This window comes from Haemaphysalis longicornis, unplaced genomic scaffold, assembly GCF_048455015.1.
Source record: "Haemaphysalis longicornis isolate Haplotype H1 unplaced genomic scaffold, Haemaphysalis longicornis Haplotype H1 scaffold_10, whole genome shotgun sequence".
Taxonomy (NCBI): domain Eukaryota; kingdom Metazoa; phylum Arthropoda; class Arachnida; order Ixodida; family Ixodidae; genus Haemaphysalis; species Haemaphysalis longicornis.
Window position 1 is genome coordinate 133,683,401 of NW_027526204.1, and position 22,571 is coordinate 133,705,971.

Here is a 22,571-nt window from a genome sequence, read left to right on the forward strand (position 1 = left end):
GCTAACCACGGAACAGGCTTATTAGCATATGGAGTGATAAAACTCTCGATTAAACGCCGAGCTGAATGTTACGGTTGGACCGAGCTCTCAAGATCAGAACTGCCAGAAAACGCAGTGAACGGAACTTATGAACGGGTTTTCTCTATTTGAAATTAACTAGGAGAACAATGACACCCCAACCTCGCCGTTTACGTAATCTATGACTGCCGTTACCGTTTTTATGATGCCGCATTGTTTAACTGCGCGCGCGAATGCTATCATACACCAGCTGCGTACAAGCTGGTCGTTACTGCTGTCGTTTGTCGACTCCTTTCTCTCTGAACTCCGATCCAGACCTAAGCCTACGTCACTGGCCGGAAAATGTTCCTTTGGGAGGTGGGTGCTTTGATATATTTGTTTGGAATCTATGAACTGCGATATACGTATTCGGTGCGTTTGCACTTGACAAGTCGACTAGACAACCGAGGTGCGTGCGTGCGTGCTGCATTGAGAGTCACGATAAATAATTATATAAAACCCGCCACGTATACGTCCACTGCTGTTGCTGCTGCTGCTGCTGCCACCGCTGCCTTTACAAAAAAATTATATATGATAAAAGCGACTGCGTTATTAAGACTATCCGTCAGCACCCTATTGTGCACAAACGCGCATTGTCGATTTCAAAGACCATTGTGTCGATCACCATCGGAATATCCCGCGATCGTTGTTCGCCCCATTAAACGTAACGGAAAGCGCCATTTCGTGTGCTATTGAATAAACCATGCTTTACATTTCGTCGGGGCGAATGTGTACGGGATGTTTCGATAGCGATCGATTCAGTGGCAGTTGAAATCGTCCGCGTAGCGCGCATGCAAGAGACTGTGGGTGGTGCGTGTGTGTGAGATGCCCCGCTGGAACGCTGCCAGGCCATGCTGGAGTTCCCGGCGTACAAGGACCGGTCCAGGCGGCGTATGTCTCTCCCCGTGGGTCGGTACCTGGACAGCCGTCGCTCCAGCGCCGTCTCTACCTGCTCATCCTGTGAGTGTGCTGCGTTGCGGGAAAACGCTCTTTGACGATGGGGGGCTGGGGGAGGGGAGTAGCCGTCGTTTTCGTCCTGCCCTGCTCTGCGCTGCTTGCTTGCGTAGCGTGCACGTCGCCGTGATGAATGTTGCCGGTTGCTCCCTATAGGCAGTGATTACCCACGCGGGTGTGCTTTCGTGGTTTGTGCGAAAATCAGTTATTTGTAGTTGCTAGTGGAAAGTCGCACCGAGCTGGTGGCAGGAAAAGAGTTTGCCTTTAAAGGGTGCTTCATGGTAAGCACTGGCGCGTTGCGGCGAAACTTGACGGCAGGGAAGTGGGATTAGCCGTGCCTTGTTCACAGAGAACTCACGAAGCTCATAACCGCATGTCACAAAAAAACAAAAAAAAAACGAACGTAGTGGTGCTTCGAATATGTCGCAATATAACGGAATGTTTCCTATTTGTTAAGCCTCGGTGGTCATTATTTGTGCCTGCGGGTAAGTCGAACGGCTGCGCGTTTTACTCATGTTTCCGTGGTGTTTCAGTTGTACTTGCAGTCGGGTTTTGGTGAAAACGCGTGAGATGCAATATTTCCTTCCTCTCTGTTCTTTTTTGCGGGAAAAGTTTTTTTTTTCATCTAGAAACTAACTGCATCAGTAGTGATGCCACTGGTTTAGATGCTGGCATGCCGATCAGTGGTTTGGCAAGACGTAGATTTTGACGGGTCTCGACGCACTTAGAACGCAGGACACGGGTTCCATGTTGCGAAAGTCACAGGAATAAATGATAGGGGTTAAAATCGTAATAAAGAGTTTATGTCATAACGGCCTTTATTCGTGAATTTGATGCCAGCTTAATCGATAGAGAATGCTAGCCATCCGCTAGGAGTTGTCTTTATCGGTGGGGTATGACTGGTGGGCTATTGAAATAACATAATGCCTGCTTTGGAGCTCTGGTTCTCTAAGCCATAAAAGTGCGTCGCATCTTAGTACTCACCATTCCACGTCGTATCATTTTTATGTTGTTTTTCTTTTTTCATCTGACGTCGCAAGCTGGGCGCACCGACTCGGCAACGTCGCCATCACCATTAAACAAAATATCTCGTTCTCACCCAAAAGACGTCCGTTGAGATTTATTAACGGTGTTCGAACTGGAGGCCTGGCCTGAGTGTTTTAATGCGTTTTTTGATATCTTAAAAATCATGCCGCTTCCTTTTTTTCTTTTTCTGCGGCGTTTTTCGCGCTCTTCCTTTTAACTTTCTTTTTTAACCTTTAATCCAGTTCATTGGTTTCTGTGGGTGTCGCATGGTTGCGAAAAAATGGTTGCAACGTTTCTGGTAGTGCGCGCACATCGAAAGGAGCTTTCGTGCTGCTCTGAAACCACGCGAGTTTCTGGTGAGACCGAAATTCGCCTAGCAAGTTTGAACAGAACACTTGTTTTGCGCCTCTTCGCCAACGCATTAAGTTAATTGGGAATCGCGGGGCTGCGGAAAAAACACCCGCAACTTTCGTTCTGTAACGCACCTCTTTTGCGCGACGCGGGCGCTTTCAGACGGCTGGCTGTTTGCAACGGGCCATAACCAGTCCTTTTTAACGCGTAGGCATCCCTTGGAACCTCCCTCCGAAAATCTGTGCGGACGTCCTTCGAAAGCGTTTGACACGATAGAATCCGTGGCATATATTTTCTATATGGGCCATATTATTTTATTAATAAAGTACCGTTTATTTCGTATTTTAAGCAGCGCGGATGGAGGAAATAAAGATAAGGCCTACACCGGACGAGCGCTAGCTCTCCTGTTTGTCAGCTCTCGTCTTGCGCAGCACTCTTCTCTATATCGTCCATTTACGTTGTTTCAAATAAGATTCCCAACCAGCTGACGCAAATGTACTGTCAAGATCAAAAGTTTACGGACCACGAAAGCAGCAACTCTGGGTTATTTTCTGCCGCATGACAGCACGGACTTTTATGCGTGGTACTGTTGCAATACTTTATTAAGTATAAGACATCTCACATGCATACCAAAGTTTCTGGGCTGCTACCGGAAGAGAAATAACCACCTGAAATTGCCATTTTCGTGGTCCGTAAACTTTTGCTCGTGGCTGTGCCTCTTGCTTGCATGCTGTTTTCCCTTTGTTTCATAAAAGGGCTTCAAACCCGCCGCGGTAAGGCGTTGTGCTGCTGAGCACGAGGGCACGGGTTCGACTCCAGGTGGCGGCGGCCGCTTTTCTGATGGAGGCGAAAAGCAAAACCGCCCGTGTGTACGAGATTTCGGCGCACGTTAAAGATCCCCAGGGGGTCAAAATTAATCCGGAGCCCTGCACTACGGCGCGCCTCGTCGCCTGCGTTGCGTCGGCGTATTAAAGCCTACAATCATCATCAAAAAGGACCTTCAATAAATGGCGTACCCAAATCTACCCGCGCGAACACGAGCCCCTGCAAAGAGTATTGCGCGCTCACCGACGACTCCCACTCGAGAGCTTCTACAACTTTCTTTTCTTGCGGTAGTCGTGGGCCCGGGAACAATGGCACCGCTCGGACCAGGACAATGAAGTGTGGTAACACGAAGCGCTCTCGCGTTTCGCGCGGCGCCTGGTTGCGCGGGTAATGCCGTTCGGCACCGGATGCATCGGCGGGGCCGAACCCGAAACCACGATCCGTCTTCCGGGGCACCTGTAAGGCGTCTGGGACGAGGGACTCGTTCATTCCCTTGCTGCGTCTCGCAGGAGCGACGCGCGTTCGGAAGTCTCGCTCCGCGATTTGAATATCCAATGCGTGATAGCCGGCCGTCCGTTCAGGCAGTTGCGAGCTCGTACCGTGGTCGAAACTACTGGCACCAACAGCAAGTGGACCATCTTGGGCATCGTCCGCGCGTTTCTTGTTGTCCCCTCGTAAGTGCGGCGTAGCGCCCAGGGTTCGTAGCAGCAGCCGCAGAGTACGCATTGTAGATAGGGTGTGGCCCGTCCCTAGCAGGGACATTACGTTGTAACTGAAAGAAGTGTTAGTGTGGGCTTGTTGGTACGTACCTGAAGTTTGAAAACAGCGCTGGGACGCAACTAGGCTCGGCGTAGTTTGATCAGTGAGAGAAGGCAGCGCCCAGTCTCGTATCGTTTTCTTTGTACCGTCCGAGCGCTGTTTTAGAACTTCAGGTACTTGGTAACAGTAGCCTGTTAAGGTATAAAGTTGGGCTAGTTGGTATCGACCGCGATGAGTCATGATTACTTGCGCTAAAGGATATGGGTATGAAGACGACCGCTAGACTTCCACTGCCTGGACTTCCGGTGTTTCTTTGTGTCCCTTTCCTCCTACGCTAAAAATCACGCCTTGTCACGCTCGTCTGTTATTCGAACCGCGCTGGCCCCCAGCTTATATAGATTTTCATTTTTTCAACCTTGGCTAGGTCCGCAGGATGACCCGCATGTGCAGTCGGGTCATCCTGCGGACTGCGCCAATTATACTGGCGCTAGCGGAATATAAGGATAGCTTGACTACTACCAGGACGAAAAGGTAGGACGAGTCTAAAAGCCTTTTCATTCGTTAGTCTGTAATAAGATCAGGACATGTTCTGGGCTGCGTTGCGCATGCGCAGTTAATTTTCCTGTCGACTGCGCCAATAATCGAGCCGCTAGCACAGCCCACTGATAAAATGGCAGCTCTTAGGGCGAGGAAGTTCGAAAGCTGTATACGTGTACCAGAATTTCACGAGTACAGTTGAGAGCCTCCGATCGTCTTGAAGCCTAGCATAAGTGCATTGCACATTACGCCCTTTGTCAAAATTTCGCGGGCCAATCCTAAGCCTTCTCGACCACAAAGAATTCCAAGATTCGGCTGTACCTTTAAATGTGACGAAAATATTTTAAGGCAGTAAGAAAGAAAGGTGTTCTATCTACCATTCCTCCCTAAAAAGTTTCAGCCTCACTCGGAACGTAAGCTTGTACATTGAACTTTTTGCAGCCTGCGCATTTCCTGCTTGGCCCACAAAATTTTGGCAAAAACTGTACAGTTAGATCATCCTACCGTCAATTTCCCCGGCATACGTTGCGTCGGCGCGTTAAACCGTGTACAATCAATTTCACAGTCACTGGCATCAGGCAACTAGAAAGTGACTGCTACCGAGACGGATCAGTTGAAAAGGGGTGTCGTGCACCACGATTTCTCGAATACACTTCACAGCCCCCGGTCGTTGCGAATGTCATGGTATAGCCAGGCAGGCAAATCTTGCCCGTAGAGTATACCGTCGCCGAGCCTGTGCACGTAGCGCGCGATAGGACCGCTCCCGCTCTGATGCCCGCCCGGTGCGTGGTCCGAACTGGGAACATCTATTTCGGGGGGAGAGCGCACCCGTTGCTTCGCGTCTCTCGGTTCCCCCGTGCATTGCAACCGCCGTGGCGCGCTCCGGTCACCGCGGAGCCTCTCGAGCAACTTGCAAAGTGCTCGTCTCTCCTGCGCTGTTCCCCGGAAGGTCGCGTGTCCCCCGAGTTTGTTGTTTTTGTCTTTGTCTGTCGTTCCCGGGCGACGTGTCTCGATATCGGTGATCTTCGTTTACCGTCGTCGCCCTCTTTTGCATGCCTGCGGGCTGACTAGGTATGTGCACTTGTTTTCGCGGTGACAGTGTTTTGAAAATTCCTTCTCCCTTATTCAAGCGTTGTTTATAGACTAGAGTCGCCTTGATTGAAGCCTAGTTAGGTCATGTTTGGTTAGTTTAATGCCATATAGTTTTTTAGGCGTTATTATTTAATGTTTAAGCCGTTAATGAGTTTAGAGAGTTGCTATAATGCGTGCGTCTGGTTACTTGACCGCATTGGAGGTTTAGCGTCTCGGCAACTATTTTGTAGAGTTGTGGTTGGTTCTCGCATCCGCGTTTAGTCTGTAGTCGTTTTGATTGAAGCCTGGTTAGGTCGTGTTTTATCCCACCATTTAAAGCAGTTAGGTTAGCTTTATCCCACGCAGTTTTTAGGCGTTATTATTCAATATGCAAGTATTCAGTCAGTTTAGAGAGCCCCTGTAAGGTGTGCGTTAGGTTCTTACTTGACTGCATTGGTGGTCTAGCGTCGCATAAACTATTTAGTTGTAGTGCGTTTCGTAGATTTTCAGTTGTCCCCTGAATCCGCCTGCTGAAATTCGGGAATCATCTTCACTCTTTCTCGGGCGAATATCTGTTTATAGGTGTTCAGGTGCCATTGTTCCAGTATCCGCTGTATTTCACTCGAGCTTTATCGCTGTTGGGCTGTACACGTTGAGTGTCAGTCGGCTTTATCGCGCGAATCCTGGACTCTTTTTTTAAAAACTTCGCTCAGGTTGTAGCTCATACGTGCCTTTCTAAGCATTCTTATAACATCCATTGCTGTTGGATCGATTGCCGCTCAGTGAAAACTGCGTAACGTCGTAAAACGTAGCCGCCTCCTCATAATTCATACGCGGTACTCAATAGCGAGAGCGCGGTACATTCTTCGAGCGGTCGGTTTCACAGCTGCTTTCTTTTACTACAAAGCAAATACGCAGCGCAGTTTAAAGCAGGCTTAGCTTCATTTTGGTTTCTGGGGTTCCTTGCGCAACGCTGCAGTCAGTACGAACGAGTCCGTAAGTTGGATCAGCCAGCTTTAGTCGGTGCGGAGGTCGCGTCCTTTTTTCAGGCTTCTATGCCCGTTTTTTTTTTTTTTTTTCCTTTTTTTTTTTTCTTTTTGCGCCGTTTGACCATCTCGTGTGCGTGTCTATAGCTCGTTGCCGTGGATTCGAAAATGGCGAGTGTGGAAGGGGAGTCCAAAGAAACCGCGCTGTCGTCTTCGCCAGTCGTTCAGCGGCGCCGACTGGACCGCATCAATGCCTTCAAGAACCGCAGCAAGTCCGGTGAGTTTCTCCTCGCCCGTCGGCTTGGAGGGAGGTGGGGGAGATGAGAGCATAGAGTTTCATACTAATATATACTAGAGGGAAATCTGGCGCTGCAATCGCGGGCAGCCGTGGGCGGCGCCATTGCAGCTAGCGATGTTCCTCGCCTACTTGGCTTAGCTAGCCATATGGCTTCTTTTTTGTCCCTTAGCCAGAAAGGTGACTTTTTTTTCCCGTCTGCATCGTGCATGAAGCTTCTAAATAATTACTGACGAATAAATCTTTCTGGCAGTTCAATTTTGAAATAACAAAACCAAGTTAAACAATCTTTTAGAGTAATATTGTTGCTTTTTTGCAGCCAGAGGCAACTTTTTCAGCCCGTTCAGGAGCCATGCCAAGGACAAGTGGAACGTGCCTGGCCGGTACATGACGGAACGCTCGCTGAAGCGCGGCTCCCCTAGACAGTGGCGCCAGATTTCCCTCTAGTATATATTAGTATGAAACTCTATGGATGAGAGTAGGGTGGATAAGGGAAAAGGGGGAGGGGTTGGGTTGTATACTTAATGTATATGTGCTCGTAAGAATTCATATGGGGATAGATCCCTTATGGGTCTATATCATATATGCCCATAAGAGTCCATAAAGGGACATCATATGGACCCATAAGAATTCATGTAGGTAGACCTTTGATGACTTCGTATCATATGGGCCCATAACTCTTACGTGCCCATATGAATTTTATGGGCCGTATATAAAAATCATATGAGTTTCTTTGATAGGGTGCGATATGCATAATGCTGAAATTGTTGTGCTTGCGTTTGTTTGTTGTTGTTTGTTGCGTTGCGTTGCGTCAAGGCTTAGTGGACTCGAAGCGAATTCGGGCTATATCCTGGAAGCTAGTTTAGCGTCCCGGATATAGTCTAGCGAGGCACCGTGGGCAGGACCGTGGAGCCACCGCTGGTAATCAGTGTCTTGCCGCAAATTTAGGCCTGCTGCCATCACATGTTTTCTTCGGATGTCCTGGGCCCCGGGACATGCCCTGGAGCCCAAAGCCGGTCCATATTGGTAATAGACATTTATTGAAGCTCGTCAAAGTTGACAGGCTTATTTTATTACCTCCGCAACGTTTCCCGGACGGCGCTGAAACCTTCGTAGCCAGTTTATTCTGGAAACGAGGAATAAACTGAATAGAAACTTCCGCCGGTGAGCTCTCGAGCGTATGGAGCGAATCGGGAGCAAAAAGAAAAAGAACGGTCTGCTTCATCCGATCTCTGATCTGATCTCTCTAATCCCACTGCAGAGTAAAATATAATGGGGACGCTTCCGTCGGGGCAGTCAGAAATTGCTTTCCTGTTTTGCATAAGCCTCCGAAGCTAGAGGACGATGTCTTACGCGCCGTAGATCTCTCTCTCTCTCTCTCTCTCTCTCTCTCTCTCTCTCTCTCTCTCTCTCTCTCTCTCCTCTCTCTCTCTCCTCTCTCTCTCTCTCTCTCTCTCTCTCTCTCTCTCTCTCTCTCTCTCTCTCTCTCTCTCTCTCTCTATCTCTCTCCCCCTCTCTCTCTCTCTCTCTCTCTTTCTCTTTCTCTCTCTCTCTCTTTCTCTTTCTTTCTCTCTCTCTCTCTCTCTCTCTCTCTCTCTCTCTCTCTCTCTCTCTCTCTCTCTCTCTCTCTCTCTCTCTCTCTCTCTCTCTGTGAAGTGTCTCTGCGACAGGTATTTAATCACCCAAGACAACTTGAACTTCACGTACCCTCGAGCTCAGACGGGAATCTTTAATGGGAGTTCGGAATTTAAGACAAGCAAGTGTTGAAGCGTCGGAATAAAGTGGCTGCGTAGTGTGAGAGGGGAAAGTCGTTCGAAAGTGGGGTAATCGAGCTGTCAGCGTCCGCTGAGGCGCGCCTCCCCGTCTAGCCGGCGCCGCTCGCGAACGAGGATTAGCCGGCGCGCGCCAGCTCCCGTTAATGCAAATTCAAATTACGCGCGCTAATGCCACGGCAGGTAAGACGCACCGTGCTCGATGTGAGATGGGATTACACGTGCTAGCTGTTCGCTGAAGTTAGAGCTCCGGTTGCGCGCTCCCTGGGTCTATATATACGCCCACCTCCGCACTTGTGGCGCATTCTTTTCGGGACTCGGGGAGTTTGTGAACCTCCGCACGAGGGAACTTGTTTGCGCGAACGATTCGCTGTGCGATTATGACACGATTAATTCGACGCCAGCGCGAGGATGAAAAGGTGGTGCGGGGGATGGCGTTAGAAGCGTGCAGTTGCGCGCGATATGGAATATATGTTTGCTTCGAAATTTCGTTGCGGTTGCCGGCTTGAGTAAGCGGGTAGTCGAGCTGGCACACACTAGTTTGCGTTATTATTACTGTTTTTACACTAAACTGTCGTAAAAAACGAAAACGGTTTAGTTTAAATATCGGTTTATTTGTAGGTTTGTAGGTTTTTTTTTTTGCACTCCAAACTGCAGTGATGACTCATCAAATTATCAACGCTTTATGCGAAGTACCGTCTATAACGAAGTTCCTTTTGCCAGGACTTCGTTATGACGGCAGTTTGCTGCATTTACGCTCACAGTCAAGCTGCTTCTCTGGTTTACTTCGAAAATGAGAGAGAGAGAGAGAGAGAGAGAGAGAGAGAGAGAGAGAGAGAGAGAGAGAGAGAGAGAGAGAGAGAGAGAGAGAGAGAGAGAGAGAGAGAGAGAGAGAGAGAGAGAGAGAGAGAGAAATAGTCTCTAATGACATGCTGGTGAGGTTAGCCTGGAAAAGTCCCTAGCTTGCTGCACCAGATGTATGAGAAGGGATTAAATCGATGAAGTGATGATGATGACTACGATGACCATGATGCCCTCACTAATGAAGCCTTCTCTAAAGGGTGATCGAGACCTGTACTTCGCAGGAAAGTCAATAGAGCTTTTGTCGCTTGGAATAGTCGTTTCGAGTTAGACCAAGGGCCTAACACGTCACTTAGCGTCCGTCCTCTAGAAAGCGGCTGGCCCAGGGACACTAAAAGGGACGTCCTAGCTACTGTATACCGTGCACATTCACTTAATACGTGATTCAAGTCCTAGCGCACGTCACAACGAGTGCTGAGGCGGGGAGCGGCCTGTTTCATTTTGAAGCGAAGATGACTTGTGTAAGCGACATTTAGCCGCACGCGGTGTAGAACCTCTTCGTCATGCTTGGACAGTCCGTCAGGCATCTTCAAGTTCCTGTGCGGTTTTGTGGATTTAAGTGTTGCGTAATTTTGCGGCGCAGCAGCCCACGTAGATCGCTGATGCATAGCGCACTATCTGCCAATGTCGGTACGCAATGCGCGGACGTTAAAATCTCGCTCGCGGACAGATCTTAACGGAGGGTGCGTGCCACCAGTTGTCTCGACAAAACGTTGCCTGTCGAATAGTAGTAGTAGTTGTTTGCGCAATTGAGCTGGCTAAACATGCGCGGCTACTTTCTAGCCGCTTTTAAGCCCAGACCATGCCTACTAGTGAGGGGGTTGTGTGGAGGACACAAACTTCATACACACACAGAAGGGTGTGCATTTTGTTTTGCGAAAAGAAAAATGGTGGGGATGGAAGAGGGGGTGCAGTTATCGGGAAGGCTTAAGCCTATATTAATGTCTTCGCTTAAAAGACTCCTTACATTCATCAAGAAACCGTCTTCTTATAGTGTTTGTAATTTGCGGCGAAACTTTTCAGGCGGATATAAAAGCCGGCACTTTCTTGCTAGAAAATGGTGCCCGCATGGCCATATAATTCACCCTAACCGTACGGTGCCGTGAAAGTTCAGGTAAAGAACTACAGAGACACACACGCAAAGAAATGTTTATGGTTGTTTCTTGGTCATACTTGAAAATTGTCTTCATTCCCCTGGGGCAGTGTGAATTGACTAGCTACCCGTATTATTGCCCTCGCGAGCATCCGCAGCTCAGGTCTGCGAACACAGCATTTGATTACCCTCGTCCGTAAGAGGAGTAAGAATGGAGGCTCGGCAGGGAATAAGGGAAATCTGCCCGGTGCAGGCAACCCCGAAAGCACATTTCCCGAGGAGCGCTGAGGCGGTATAAGACTGCGAGTTCCGGACTCCCATACACTCCCGCACCGTAGACGCGCCTCATGTCTCCAACCCTCTAATAGATCGCGAGGAGAGATGGGAAAGGGGCGGTGGGGCGGAGGCAACGTTGGGTGTGCATCTAACGACCAAGGGATCCCAGTCGAGCGTAAGTCTCAGCCTTTTTCCTCTCCGCGCCTAAATCCCATCTGCGGGTATATATGGTTCTAGAGTGCATATAGCGCGTTTCTGTTGGTTGTGTAGTTGCACTTACACGAGTACCTCGTGTGCGTGTGCGTGTGTATTTAGCGCACGCACGGGGGTCCTCACTCCGGAGTGCATCTCTCGTCTCTTTTTTTTTCCTTCTCTGTTTCCCTCAGTTGTTTTTTTGTTGTTGTTGTATGCATGCATGTGTGTATCTCAGTGGTGTAATTCGAAAGGCTGCTGTTGTTTTTCTTCATCTAGGGCGCTTAGATTCTAGTTGTGGGCCAGCTGGCCCGTGATGGTGCGTAAGATTATAAAGCAGGAAAAAGGAAAAGACAGGGGGAGAGCGAAAGTACTGGTTTTCTTTTCTGTTTACTGCCCATTTTATTTCCAGATCATTTCAAGGCCTTGGGTATGAAATGCTTGGGATGATCGTTTGAAGCGACAGCGGAGACATCATAAGCCTTGTTTATTTCGGGAAGCTAGCTTTTCATAACTCCCTCAACTCTGTCGGTGCCCCGAAGGACGTTGTTTTCGCACGCACACGCACGGACGCAAAGTTCACAAAAAAACGCAAACTATCAAATTTCCCACCAGTCAACATCAGCTGTGACGTCTTCGGAGAGGTGCCAAAAGCAGCGCGGCTTTCTTGATTAAAAGTCCCTGTCCCACCGCGATTGTGCGAAACGCAATATGGCGTTCGATTTTCACAACATACCCCCCAAGGCGAGAAAGTCCTTGGGCTATAGGTAGGGCTACCTCGAGGGATAGTCCAAAGCTTATAGTTAACAGAGTTAACTCCATGCCAGCATTCGAGCGGTTCGATTAAAAACAACCATATGCACCACTACAATCGCACATGCATGTTGATCGCTCGAAGCTTTTGTCCACGGCAACCATTTTACGTACTTGTCCGAATGACGTCACAGACGCAGAGCGAGAAAGTGGCTGGTGAGGCGCCGCTCTTTCATCGTTGTTTTTTAAGCGAAGCTTTATAACTCTACCACCAAGGGTTCTGTCGTGACCGTTGGTGTCAACACAAAACTCCCGCAAACAAATAAAAGAAGTTACTGGCACCGCCAGGAATCTAACCTGGAACGAACACAGAAATGAAGCGAAAGGCCGTTGTCTTACCGATTAGGCTACGAGCCCACGCGGAGACGGAGGAGTCAGACGGTGCACCCACCGCGTACATCTGCGTGTTTCCCCCAGCGTTCTCACTGAAGGCCACGTGATAGCGTTACGTGACCTCTCGCCCCGCTGTGCGCTTTACCCACGTGTAGCGGGCGTGTGCGCGTCTTGCGCATGCGCCAGGAGTTCTAAAAATTAAAGGAAGCTCACACCAACGCATGGCTTCTCACTTCTCCCCAGTCTCTGCCGCCGATCTCGTCGCGTCCGTCGGCGGCGGCAGAAACAGGGAGGTGAGGTCGTCTAACACCGGGTTTGAGCTTCCTTTAATTTTATAAAAAAAGTGTGTTTTTTTTCTAGATAGCCAGAAAGACAAAATGCAAGTTTGCTTCATTACAAAGACTGCTTTGCGCTGACAACAATGATAAAAATTTTATCGCAAATTTCAGACAAATAATCTAGATATTAGAGTAAACAAATTAAGCAGTGACGACTCCGCAGCCACTTTGTGGGGAAGTCTCTATGACGTCACAAAACCTCGTTTATGCGATTGGCGGCCGCCGACCACCACCAATAAACATGACCGGGCGATTATAATGGGGCTTCTAGTTTCGTTTGATCGTATGACTTGAATGCTAACTTATAGTTAAATGCACTGATAACTGTGTTTTTAGTGTTGGCCCATATTAGAGAGTTTTAGCAGATCATCCGTTCTATACGTTACGTTGTTACCGGGTTTACCGGGACCGATCTGCGCCTGCGCGTGCGGAAGGGCAAGGAGGAAGGGCGAGGAGGCGCGGACATGGCGAAGGCAGGTGCGCGGAACTAATCCACCTACCGTGACGAATGCCCAAGTGCCCAGACGGGTCCCGGTAAACACGCTAGCTACGTACGCGACGGAACGGACGGACTGCTAAAACTCTCTACTATCACTCCTGCCTATAACACGTCACTGTAGCGCGAAATTTCAAAGTCCTCCAATATTTATTGCGTTTTTCGTGGCTGGAAAGGAGCTGAGTGAAATATTATCAAAGGCTAGTGCTTTAAAATTAGACGACTTCGTGTTTTGTTTTCATGGCTCTTTTAACAGTGGGATTCGCGTTGAAGTTGTCATGAGCGCTGTTCTGATGTGGCAATCTTTCGAGTTCGGCGAACTTTTAATTAGTCTGAATGATCTCTTTGCGGCTTGTCTCTCCGTCCCTTTATGATCATACTCATCTCTTCTAAATGATGGTGATGATGATAATGATAGTGGTGGTGATGATGGGAGGCGCAAGTTGAAGCGCCCTGTGTCTGTCGCGCCAACCAACGGTATTCCGATCCTTCGGAGACCCCAAGTTACGCATTCAACGTTTTTCGCTGTTTTTTTAGATATACGGTTTGAGGCTTTATCGTTGTCCTGTGGCGTTCAAACGCACAGCCTGCTCTTTTCTGACGATTTAGAGTAGTCAAGTGTCACTTAAGAAGAAAGAATGTAAAGCGTACTGCCTTCTTTTTTATAATCCTGTGGGATCATCTGCTTCCGTAACAAAAGCAGAAGAGGGGGTGGGGGGACGAGCCATAATCTGCATAAGAGAAAAACCTCGAGTCAACAATAACGACTGGGGTTTCTATAGTACTCCGAGAAAAGAGCTTCGTGCAGGCGAGAGAAAAAGATCAATCTGTAACAATAGCGGGGACAAGTGGGGAAACGACTTGAATAGAAGCCTCTTTCACGTGTTTGCGAATGTGCCGCCTTCCTCGGTCCTCTGCCTTTTTTCCGTACTCTAAACAGCTCAAGCCGGCTAGGCCAGATAAAATACAACTAACAAGCTGTAGTTCCATCGACACTATTCAAAAGTCCCCGCCGATTTCGACCCGTCGTCGCACAATGTCTTCCTCGCATTCTTTTCGCTGTCATTTTCTCCACTGCCAACACTCGAAGTGGCTTCTTTATTCGCATCCGCGTTTGCATGCCCTCGCTTTGTCTGCCTTCGCATTGTTCAGCTTTCGCACCCTCGTTTTTTTGTTTTTTTTTGTTTTGTTATTTAGAAGTCCAGGAAACGACGCCTGGTATAGAGAGGTATACAGAGTTATGGCACGTTATCCCAGCAAACATACGGGCTTCTCATTGTCCGACACGCACGCATGGACCTTTTAATCCCTTAATCCTTAAAAAGAATAGGACGTGTTCGGGGCTGCGTTGCGTATGCGCAGTTTCGTCATCCGGTCGGCTGCGCTTGCACAGTCTGCTGATAAAAATTTACCATCCTTTCCTAAGGAAAGTTAGGAGAAGCGCGCGCGAGAGCTGTCTAACATCGAATTGCACGTCCGAGAACGAAGACGTTAGAAAGATCCATAGTAATGAATTTAGGCAGCGTTTACTACTAACGTAGAGCATTTAGGCCAAATCTTAAACGTTAGGCCAGAAACACTAAGTTAGGTACAACTTCATTCGGGGTTAATAATAACCTTTCCGCAAACCGTGCCTTATGATTTGTGTTACTGTGCTTGGCAGCTGCCGGTTGTAAACGCGATAGCGCAATTAGGCCTTTTTTTCTTTTTTTTTTGTTAAACTGTAGCTGACGGTAACGATGCTGGCGGGACCAATAAGTCTACGAGAATAATCATGCGCATTCACCAATCGAGAGCGACCTGTTTCTCGCGTGGTTGCGATGGAAGCGAACTAGCCACTTATTCGATCCGTTTTTGCCTCTTTGCCCCCGGTGGAAGACGTGCGTTTTTGAGAGACAATCAAGGTGCATTTCCGCTGACTTCGCTTACTTCAACGTTCTTTTTTGTTTGTTTGTTTCTGTTATCACCTGTCCGTTCGTCGGCTGTAGAGTGGCGCGAAGAAAGAAATGCTTGCGAGTTGGACCTGTTCGAAGGGAAGGGGGAATCGAGGCGACCAGAGAAGAAATCGCATCTCGTTCCACACTGATGCGCCGGGTCTCTCGAACCAATTTCTGCGGCGCCTTATCGAATTTATTTAAGGGGCCCAAGAAATAGACCAGTAGCTCCGCGAAAAGACGGTCCGGCGTTTTTCTTTTTCTTTTAGAATTTTGTTTCTCTTAGTGGATTTCGAAGCTACCGCTCTCGCGATTTTTCTCATGATGTTCCTACATTTTTCAGGCTTTCATGCGTTAAACCGGGAAACGAGTTTTGCCTATTTCTTTTCTTTTTTTTTTCTACCTGGCATAACTGGATCTCGTTCTGCGAACTCTTTTTTGATAGAGGTGAAAAGCAAAAAACGCCCGTGTGTACGAGATATCGGCACACGTTAAAAATCCCCAGGTGGTCAAAATTAAACGGGAGCACCTCACTACGGCGTGCCTCATCGCCTAGGCTGCGTCGGCGCGTTAAACCCTACAATAGATTGTTTTAGTATAGCGTTTTAGCTGTGGCGTTAACGTTTGCGCGCCGCAATCGCAAACGGATAGCGCCTCGTTACGCGACGGTTAGCGTGCCCGCTAACGCTTATGGGCGCGCTAAAGTGGCTCTTTCCGCTATACTAAAACTCTCTAATATATCAATCTCGTTGTGTGAACTGGACGTCACGTTAAAGATCCCCAGGTGGTTAATATCAAATCGGAGCGCTTCCTCATCGCCTGTGTAGCGTCGTCGCGTTAAACCGCTCAATCAATCAATCAATCAATCAATCAATCAATCAATCAATCAATCAATCAATCAATCAATCAATCAATCAATCAATCAATCAATCAATCAACCCTACCCCGTAAACGTCGCATGCCGCGTTGTAAAAGTGCTCATTTGGGCGGAGCCGTAGCCAAGACATGTGCTGGTGGTCAGCTATCCTTGCGCCTTGTTTTTTGTTGCGTGCAATAAGGCTGGAAATGGCTCCACAGCGGCAATTTCGGTAAATATGTGTTACCGGTTCATTAGTGTCTACACTGGTACGCCGCACACGTGATGCCGCGGAAAAATAACCTGGCGATTTCGACAGGAAGTCCTTAGGGGGGTCATGGATACAAAATACAGGTATGGTTGTTTTGTGCCGGTTACTATAATACCACTTTTATCGCAAACTTCAAGCGAGTATTCGAGATATTGAGTAAAGCGTATGAAGAGTGGTGACACCGCAGGCACTTTTCGGCTATTTCTCTATGACGTCACAGAATATTGTTTGCGCTATTGAGCCGCTGACTTGAGGCGCCACCGAGAAACATGACAAGCAGATTGTAGCGGGGCCTCTAGATCTGTTCGATCGTGTTACTTAAGCGCTAATGTGCAGTTAAAACCCTGATAACTGTGTTTTTGGTGCTCGCCCCTATGACGTCACACCTGCGCCAAAATACGTCTCTGTAGCGCGAAATTTGAAAATTTTTCATTATTTCTCGCACATTTGGTTAAAATGCATTTTTCTCGTCGTTGGAATTGACCAACGCGGTTTTCCATAACTAGTTCTTTCAAATTTAACGAAGTCGTATTTTGTCTTCATGGATATATATATATATATATATATATATATATATATATATATATATATATATATATATATATATATATATCCTCGATCTCCGACGCACCTCGACGCCTGTGAAAGGGCGTCGGAATCACTTTTAGGTGAAGTCGCCAGCGGGAAGCTGTTTCGTAACGTCATTTATACGGTGCCCTTAAATTGCGTCGCAAAAAAGCTTTATATAACCTTTCAGCGTGCACATAAGCGTGGTCTCATCTGGCGTATTCCGCGTACTGTAGACATCACGCACATATCAGGTCTGCAAGACGCACTTACGCGCCGGGAATGTTATCGGGAGCCCAATGCATACGGTTCGTCGCGGTCTAATTTAGCTGACCACGCGGGTTGTGTTACTACAATTCTCGTTAGTCTCGTTGTTTTGCGTTTCGCCGCCCATCAAATCGCGCTTGCCCAAGAGGCTACGGAGAATCGAACGTTCGTTCGCTATCAATATAGCGGAACGCATTAGCGGCGCCGCTTGGGTATGCATTACGTAAGGAGTGCGCGCGCCGCGCAAGCAAATGAGCCGAGAGGAATGTCCGGAGTGCGGACTTGATCGATCATTAGCGCCCGGTGATTAACTGGGAGAGGCGGCCGGGGTTCCGCAGTGACCCGTATTTCGGATCTGCCCTACTGCGCCACTTCGCAGCCGCTCCCGTCCTCTCGCTTTCACTCTCTCTCGCCGTTCTTCTCTGTCTACCTTCTACCGCGAGCCGCTTCGCTTTCGAGGCACGCGTCAGCCGACGATAGCTGAAACTTCGCCCCGCCCACGACCGACGTTGATTGCGTTCCTGTGTTTGCGTTGATTGCTGTTTGACCTTGGACCTGCCGCGGAGTGTTGGGGAATTATCTTGTGACACCCTTTCGCTCTTTCGCGTTGCACGTCGAAAAAGTGCAAATTAAAAAAAAATGGCATCGTAGTATGTGGTAGCTAGGGCTAATTAACTGGTTTTTATTATTCGTGCGCTTATAAAACCGCCACACGTGCTTGACCAGCGGCCAGATATCTAACCCGTCGGTTTGCAACTTAGGGCGTTGGGTTTCTGGGCACGAGGTAGGGAGTCCGGATGTTGTTTTACTGCTGGAGACGAAAAAAAAAAAAAAAGAACGCCGGTGTATACTACATTTTAGGCTGTTTTATTCTCACTTGATGTTTATTTAAAGCGCTATTTCATTTTGATTTGATCTAAATATATCGCGTTTATTTAAAGTACATTGCTACTGCTGACTTCGTTGCTTTTGCATCGTGCCTTTGCACAATGACGTCATTTACATGAACGCGCCAGGTTTCAGATCATCTGTAGAATGATGAGGATGGTGGCTGTAAACGACGAATGAAACATAACAGATCAGGGGGTTGGGCTGCGAACAGTCAAGCCTCGGAGCTTTCAAGCTTGTTTTGCTTGACGACGTATCATAACTGTTTTAAGCGTTAATGGCGTCACCTGGATGGCTTTTTGTCTTCGACTGCGTCTTCGTCTTTGACTACGTCCCGCTTTTCGATCGCTTTCCACGGGACATTTCTGATGGACATCTTCTGAGCCACGTTCACCACGACCCCCTCCACACGCTACTGCTCTGTTTTCGTGACGCTGCAAGTATAGAGAGGAGACGTTTGCTGTCGCAGAATACGGTTAGGGCTTTCGCCGAAACCAGTGTGCGTAGCCTAGAGTGCCTGCAAGCCCCTTAAAATAACGTGACATTGCAGTTCTCTTAATTTTGCTGCCGCCTAGAAAGTCACTCAAGCGTAAAGGAAAAGAACTGAAAACAAAAACAAAAGTGTAGCTTAGTTGAAGGAGCGGGGAAGGAGATGGTGGGTGTAATAAAGCGATGATGGAGTCTTCCAGGTTTGATAAGGGGTCCGAATAACACGATAGGGAGGCTGAGTAGAATGCGGACGTTCGCGTGCCGAGCCTAAATTAGGGCTTCTGTGTCGTTGCCATGTGATTAGAAGTGATAAAGCGACCCCATTTACGCCTCCACATTGTGATGTGTACCAATTTGTCTCAACTTTGCCACTGGCACCGCGAAAGTCGCCTCTGATCGATGGCTCTGTCCCGAGTCGTCCGTATTATCTACGTAATTTATGTTGAGCGTTCCCGTGCAACAGCGAACAATAGCTTCAAGCGACCCCCCCCCCCCCCCTCTCCGTTTTCATTAGATGCATGCCCTCTCGCTCAATCTACCGAAATCATAATTAGGTCTAACGCTCGACATGTGCCGTAGTGTTGCGCAATGTACTTCGCTTTTTCCGTTTTTTTTTTCTAATTACTGAGTGGTCTATTTTTTCTATCAACCAATTTAATCTCGAGTTAGGTTCAAATGTAAACTTCGTTCGATTTCATTCTCGGCTTTTACCCTTTGTCGTCACGCTTCGCACTTCTACTCCACACTTTTCTAATCCCCCCTATATACAGTTTTTTTAAACCTTTTTGTTTACAGAGACGATTACCGTCGGCGCAAGAACAGTACGAATTCGTGCGTATACGCCGAGGCGCAATCTCAGTGAAAAAAATATCTCATTTTTATGCATTTAAACTTTTGGATGGTCTCTTCATTATTGCGAGCATGAGCCTGTCGGTGTTGCCTGAGTGCTAAAAAAAAAAAGAATAACGATCACTCGTGATGTGGGGGAAACACACAAACAAAATAGCAGGAAAAATCAACAGTGCAGCGATTTTCCAGGACATGCGTCGAGCTGAAGCACCCCACTCCGCGGGATAGCTTGACGATAATTATCGCAGCTTTTAAGCGCCGACGCAGGGATCCGCGTTTTTAATTAGCGTTCTTCTCTCGCGCTATCCTAAGCCTCGATGAAAGCGTACATTCAAAGTCTTACGCTTTTCAAAAACAAACAAAAAAAAAAGAGCGAAGGGCATTAAGAGGAACAAAATTCGCGCACGCAATTTTACAATTATGCCGCGACGCCTTGAGCAGCTGGGCGCAATTAGCGAGATTGAAACGAGGCGAAAAAAGTAGACAGAAAAGGCAACTGGGATCGTGAGATTCAGCGCAGACGTTCAAAAGAAAAATGGCATGAACGTAATTTGTCAGGGCAGCTAGAGGACGGGTTAGTTCCCATCATATCATTTACTGTTTTCTGCTGCCGTGCTGACGCCACCCGATAAATTCAAAGGGTGAGAGAAAAATAAAAAAAGGTGAACAAAAAGTGGCAGGTTTAATTATTCGCGCTCACCCTGACGTGCCTGGCTTTGTTGTTTTTCTGCGATTGTTGTTCACTCGGCTTAGATAACCGGTTGTTTTGACGCACAACCGTGCCTGCTACAGTTTGCAGGAATCCGGGCGTCGGATTCGTGTGTTGTCTGGAGCAGAGATTAAGTCAGCCGGGCGCTCTTCACGCGGGATTTTTAAACAGCGAGGCATTTATATTTGGATTTAGTCGTATTTGGCTGCAGCGTTTAACGTTAGTCCGCGTTGAGTTGTTTGTTCGGGATTCTGAATTTGATTATAGTAGTAAGGGCGGTGGTAGCGACGATAAATTCATATTAGGTTAATGATAATCAGGCCTGTTTTTTGTTTGGTCAGTGAGAAACAAGCAGCGATATGTACTCAGAATAACAAGAAAGGAAATGTGTAATTTGTCATTTATGACCGACGACATGCACGTTAGCAAGATAGTTCTAGGGGCAAAGGCTGGGGCAGCACTAGCAGAAATAGTAATAATAATAGTCAATCGAGTTTAACCAATCCAGTGTGTTTACGTGCTCAGAGACAGCTGACAGGCCTTTGTAGGGACACCACACACAAAATGAAGCGAATAATAATAATAATAAACATGACAAAATACAGCAGCGAGTATTGCCAGCAGCAACAACAGTAGTATTAGATTTATTATTCCCAATCCGCATCACAAAGACTACGTTGCTGACCGCGCTGCTTTTTCCGCCGAGTAGGCCTTAATGAAACGAATTGAATAGAAGCCCGCGCTTGGTACGGGGAAGAGGGGTTAAAGCGGAAGAGACGGCTTGTGCGTCAGCGTTTTCTTGCTTCAGCGGTGGATCCTTTTGGTTTGGTTGGTGGTGTACTTTGGCATTCACTAGGCGGGGATTCTTGTTTCTGCCACGTTTAATCTCTAGGGGCTTGAACTGAACCGAGAGTTTTTCTCCCCTCCTATTCGTCAAAAAGGCAATGGTGGTTCTCTAATTCGCACTCGCCCTTCCCTCCTAGAACAGGAACTGCGGGCGGGGAAATGTCACCTTGAGCTTCATCCTCCGCCTCCCCCTCCCCCTCCTTCCTCTTCTCTATCAACTATTTATGGAAAATCATTTGAAAAACCTAACAGGGCGGTTTTGCCCGCATAACGACAGCATTGCGTGCGAACCGGTTTGCTGAATCCAGGCTGAACCGACCTCTTTTGCGCCCAGGTAGCGCTTTTCACGCAGCGATTATTCGCATTAAGTAAGCCGTCCGTGGATGTCAGCGCTAGAATGCCACAACCGACCTTGTAGGAAAGAGAACGAACGAATTTAAGATTAGCTGGAAAGAGAACGAACGAATTTAAGATTAGCTGTCATCTCGCACTTCGTCATCTTGGTATATACGAACGCGAGCGCGCTACGTGCGTGTGCGTGCAGGCGATTTAATAAATCGGTAGCCAGCGCAAATTTAAAGAAAAAATTCACGCATCTCCACGAAGTGAATCATGACGAGTGGTCGCAGCACTGGGGATCGTTCTTACCGTAAATCACCCGTGGCATTGCCCACTCGCGCATGTAAATGAGTGACAACGCGTGTGTACAGTATATACAATTCCAATCCGATCCAATCCAATCCATTCCAGTCCGATCCAATGCTCCTCGCGCATGCGCAACACTGTGTACACGGACGCCAAGGGACAAGCCACGGACAAAGCGAGGTCCTAAGGTGCTTCGCCCCTAAAAAAATAAGGTCGAGTCTAAGCGAGGTGAAAGCGACGAAGGTGTGCAAAAACAAGAACGGCCAATACTTCGCTCTTCCGTGACTCAGCTTCTGGCGAATGCAGCTGCGCGGAAGGGAAAGAAGCACACGCCTGGAAAGTGCTGATTCATTTAGATTGTGTAGTCCCCTCCACTGTGTTCATGCTAACCTAGCTTACCATTACCGCACCCTGTACACTTCCATCAGCTGCGCACCGTAACGCTTGAACACAATGCTAACGGCGGTGCCCCGGTTTCAGGTCCCGAGGAAGCTCCGATCGCTGAGTATTGACACACCGTCGCCAACGTAGCCCAGATCCAAAGAACCCGCTTTATTAAGATGGCGGCCGCAATAAATAGGCTCCCAAGACATCCTGGGTACAATAGCGCTAGATGCATAATTGTCCCTTTCTTGTACTGTGTATGACAATGACCACATGCAATATATAGGTAAACTTTAACCATTTGTGCAGTGCAGGTTGTCGCACGCGTTTATTTAGAAACCGTTGCCTTTTCTAACTTGGCTGAATCGACGGCTTAAAACCTCACCGAGTGTCAACACTGCACTGACTGTTTAATTTAACAAAACCGCAGATAACGCGTTTGTCTCGGTCGTCCGGGTTCTGTGGTAATTTAACGAAACCGAAAGCAACAAAACGGTCGGCAAAATCTCCCGGGATATTTTCCTCACCTTGAACACGAGCCTCGAAAAGCGCGCAGTCCGCGAAATTAAAGATAGCAAGTGCGTGCTACGGTGGGAAGACCGTACTTGCGAGAATTTCTGTCATTGCTGTCTACGCTTCCGGAACCATAATAATCTTTCATTTTTGCTCCCGCGTTGTTGCAGGGCATGTGGTAATGAGGTCGGAGGTAAAGGTTGGGACAACCGTACCCGCTCGGCTAATTAGTGTGGCTTCCCCGCATGTAGAGTCTGTGTGAGGCAGAGTACCCTTTACAGGGGCCGGGAAAAAACTACTTCGGAAGTTGCTCCGCAA

At 48.0% G+C, this 22,571-nt stretch overlaps 1 protein-coding gene across 9 annotated transcripts in view; it reads left to right on the forward strand.

Moving 5' to 3' along the window:
- LOC144159361 (adenosylhomocysteinase-like 1) overlaps positions 1-22,571 on the forward strand; it is a 267,623-nt gene that overhangs the window by 217,454 nt on the left and 27,598 nt on the right. For 2 of the 9 annotated variants that reach the window (XM_077690791.1, XM_077690789.1), the window contains one exon: positions 906-1,017. The exons of 6 other annotated variants lie outside the window; for them this stretch is intronic. In XM_077690791.1, the coding sequence (XP_077546917.1) occupies positions 906-1,017 (112 nt within the window). Of the gene's footprint in view, positions 1-905; positions 1,018-6,714; positions 6,844-22,571 lie in introns of those variants that run through there. One more of the 9 variants, XM_077690793.1, reaches the window with a different exon arrangement.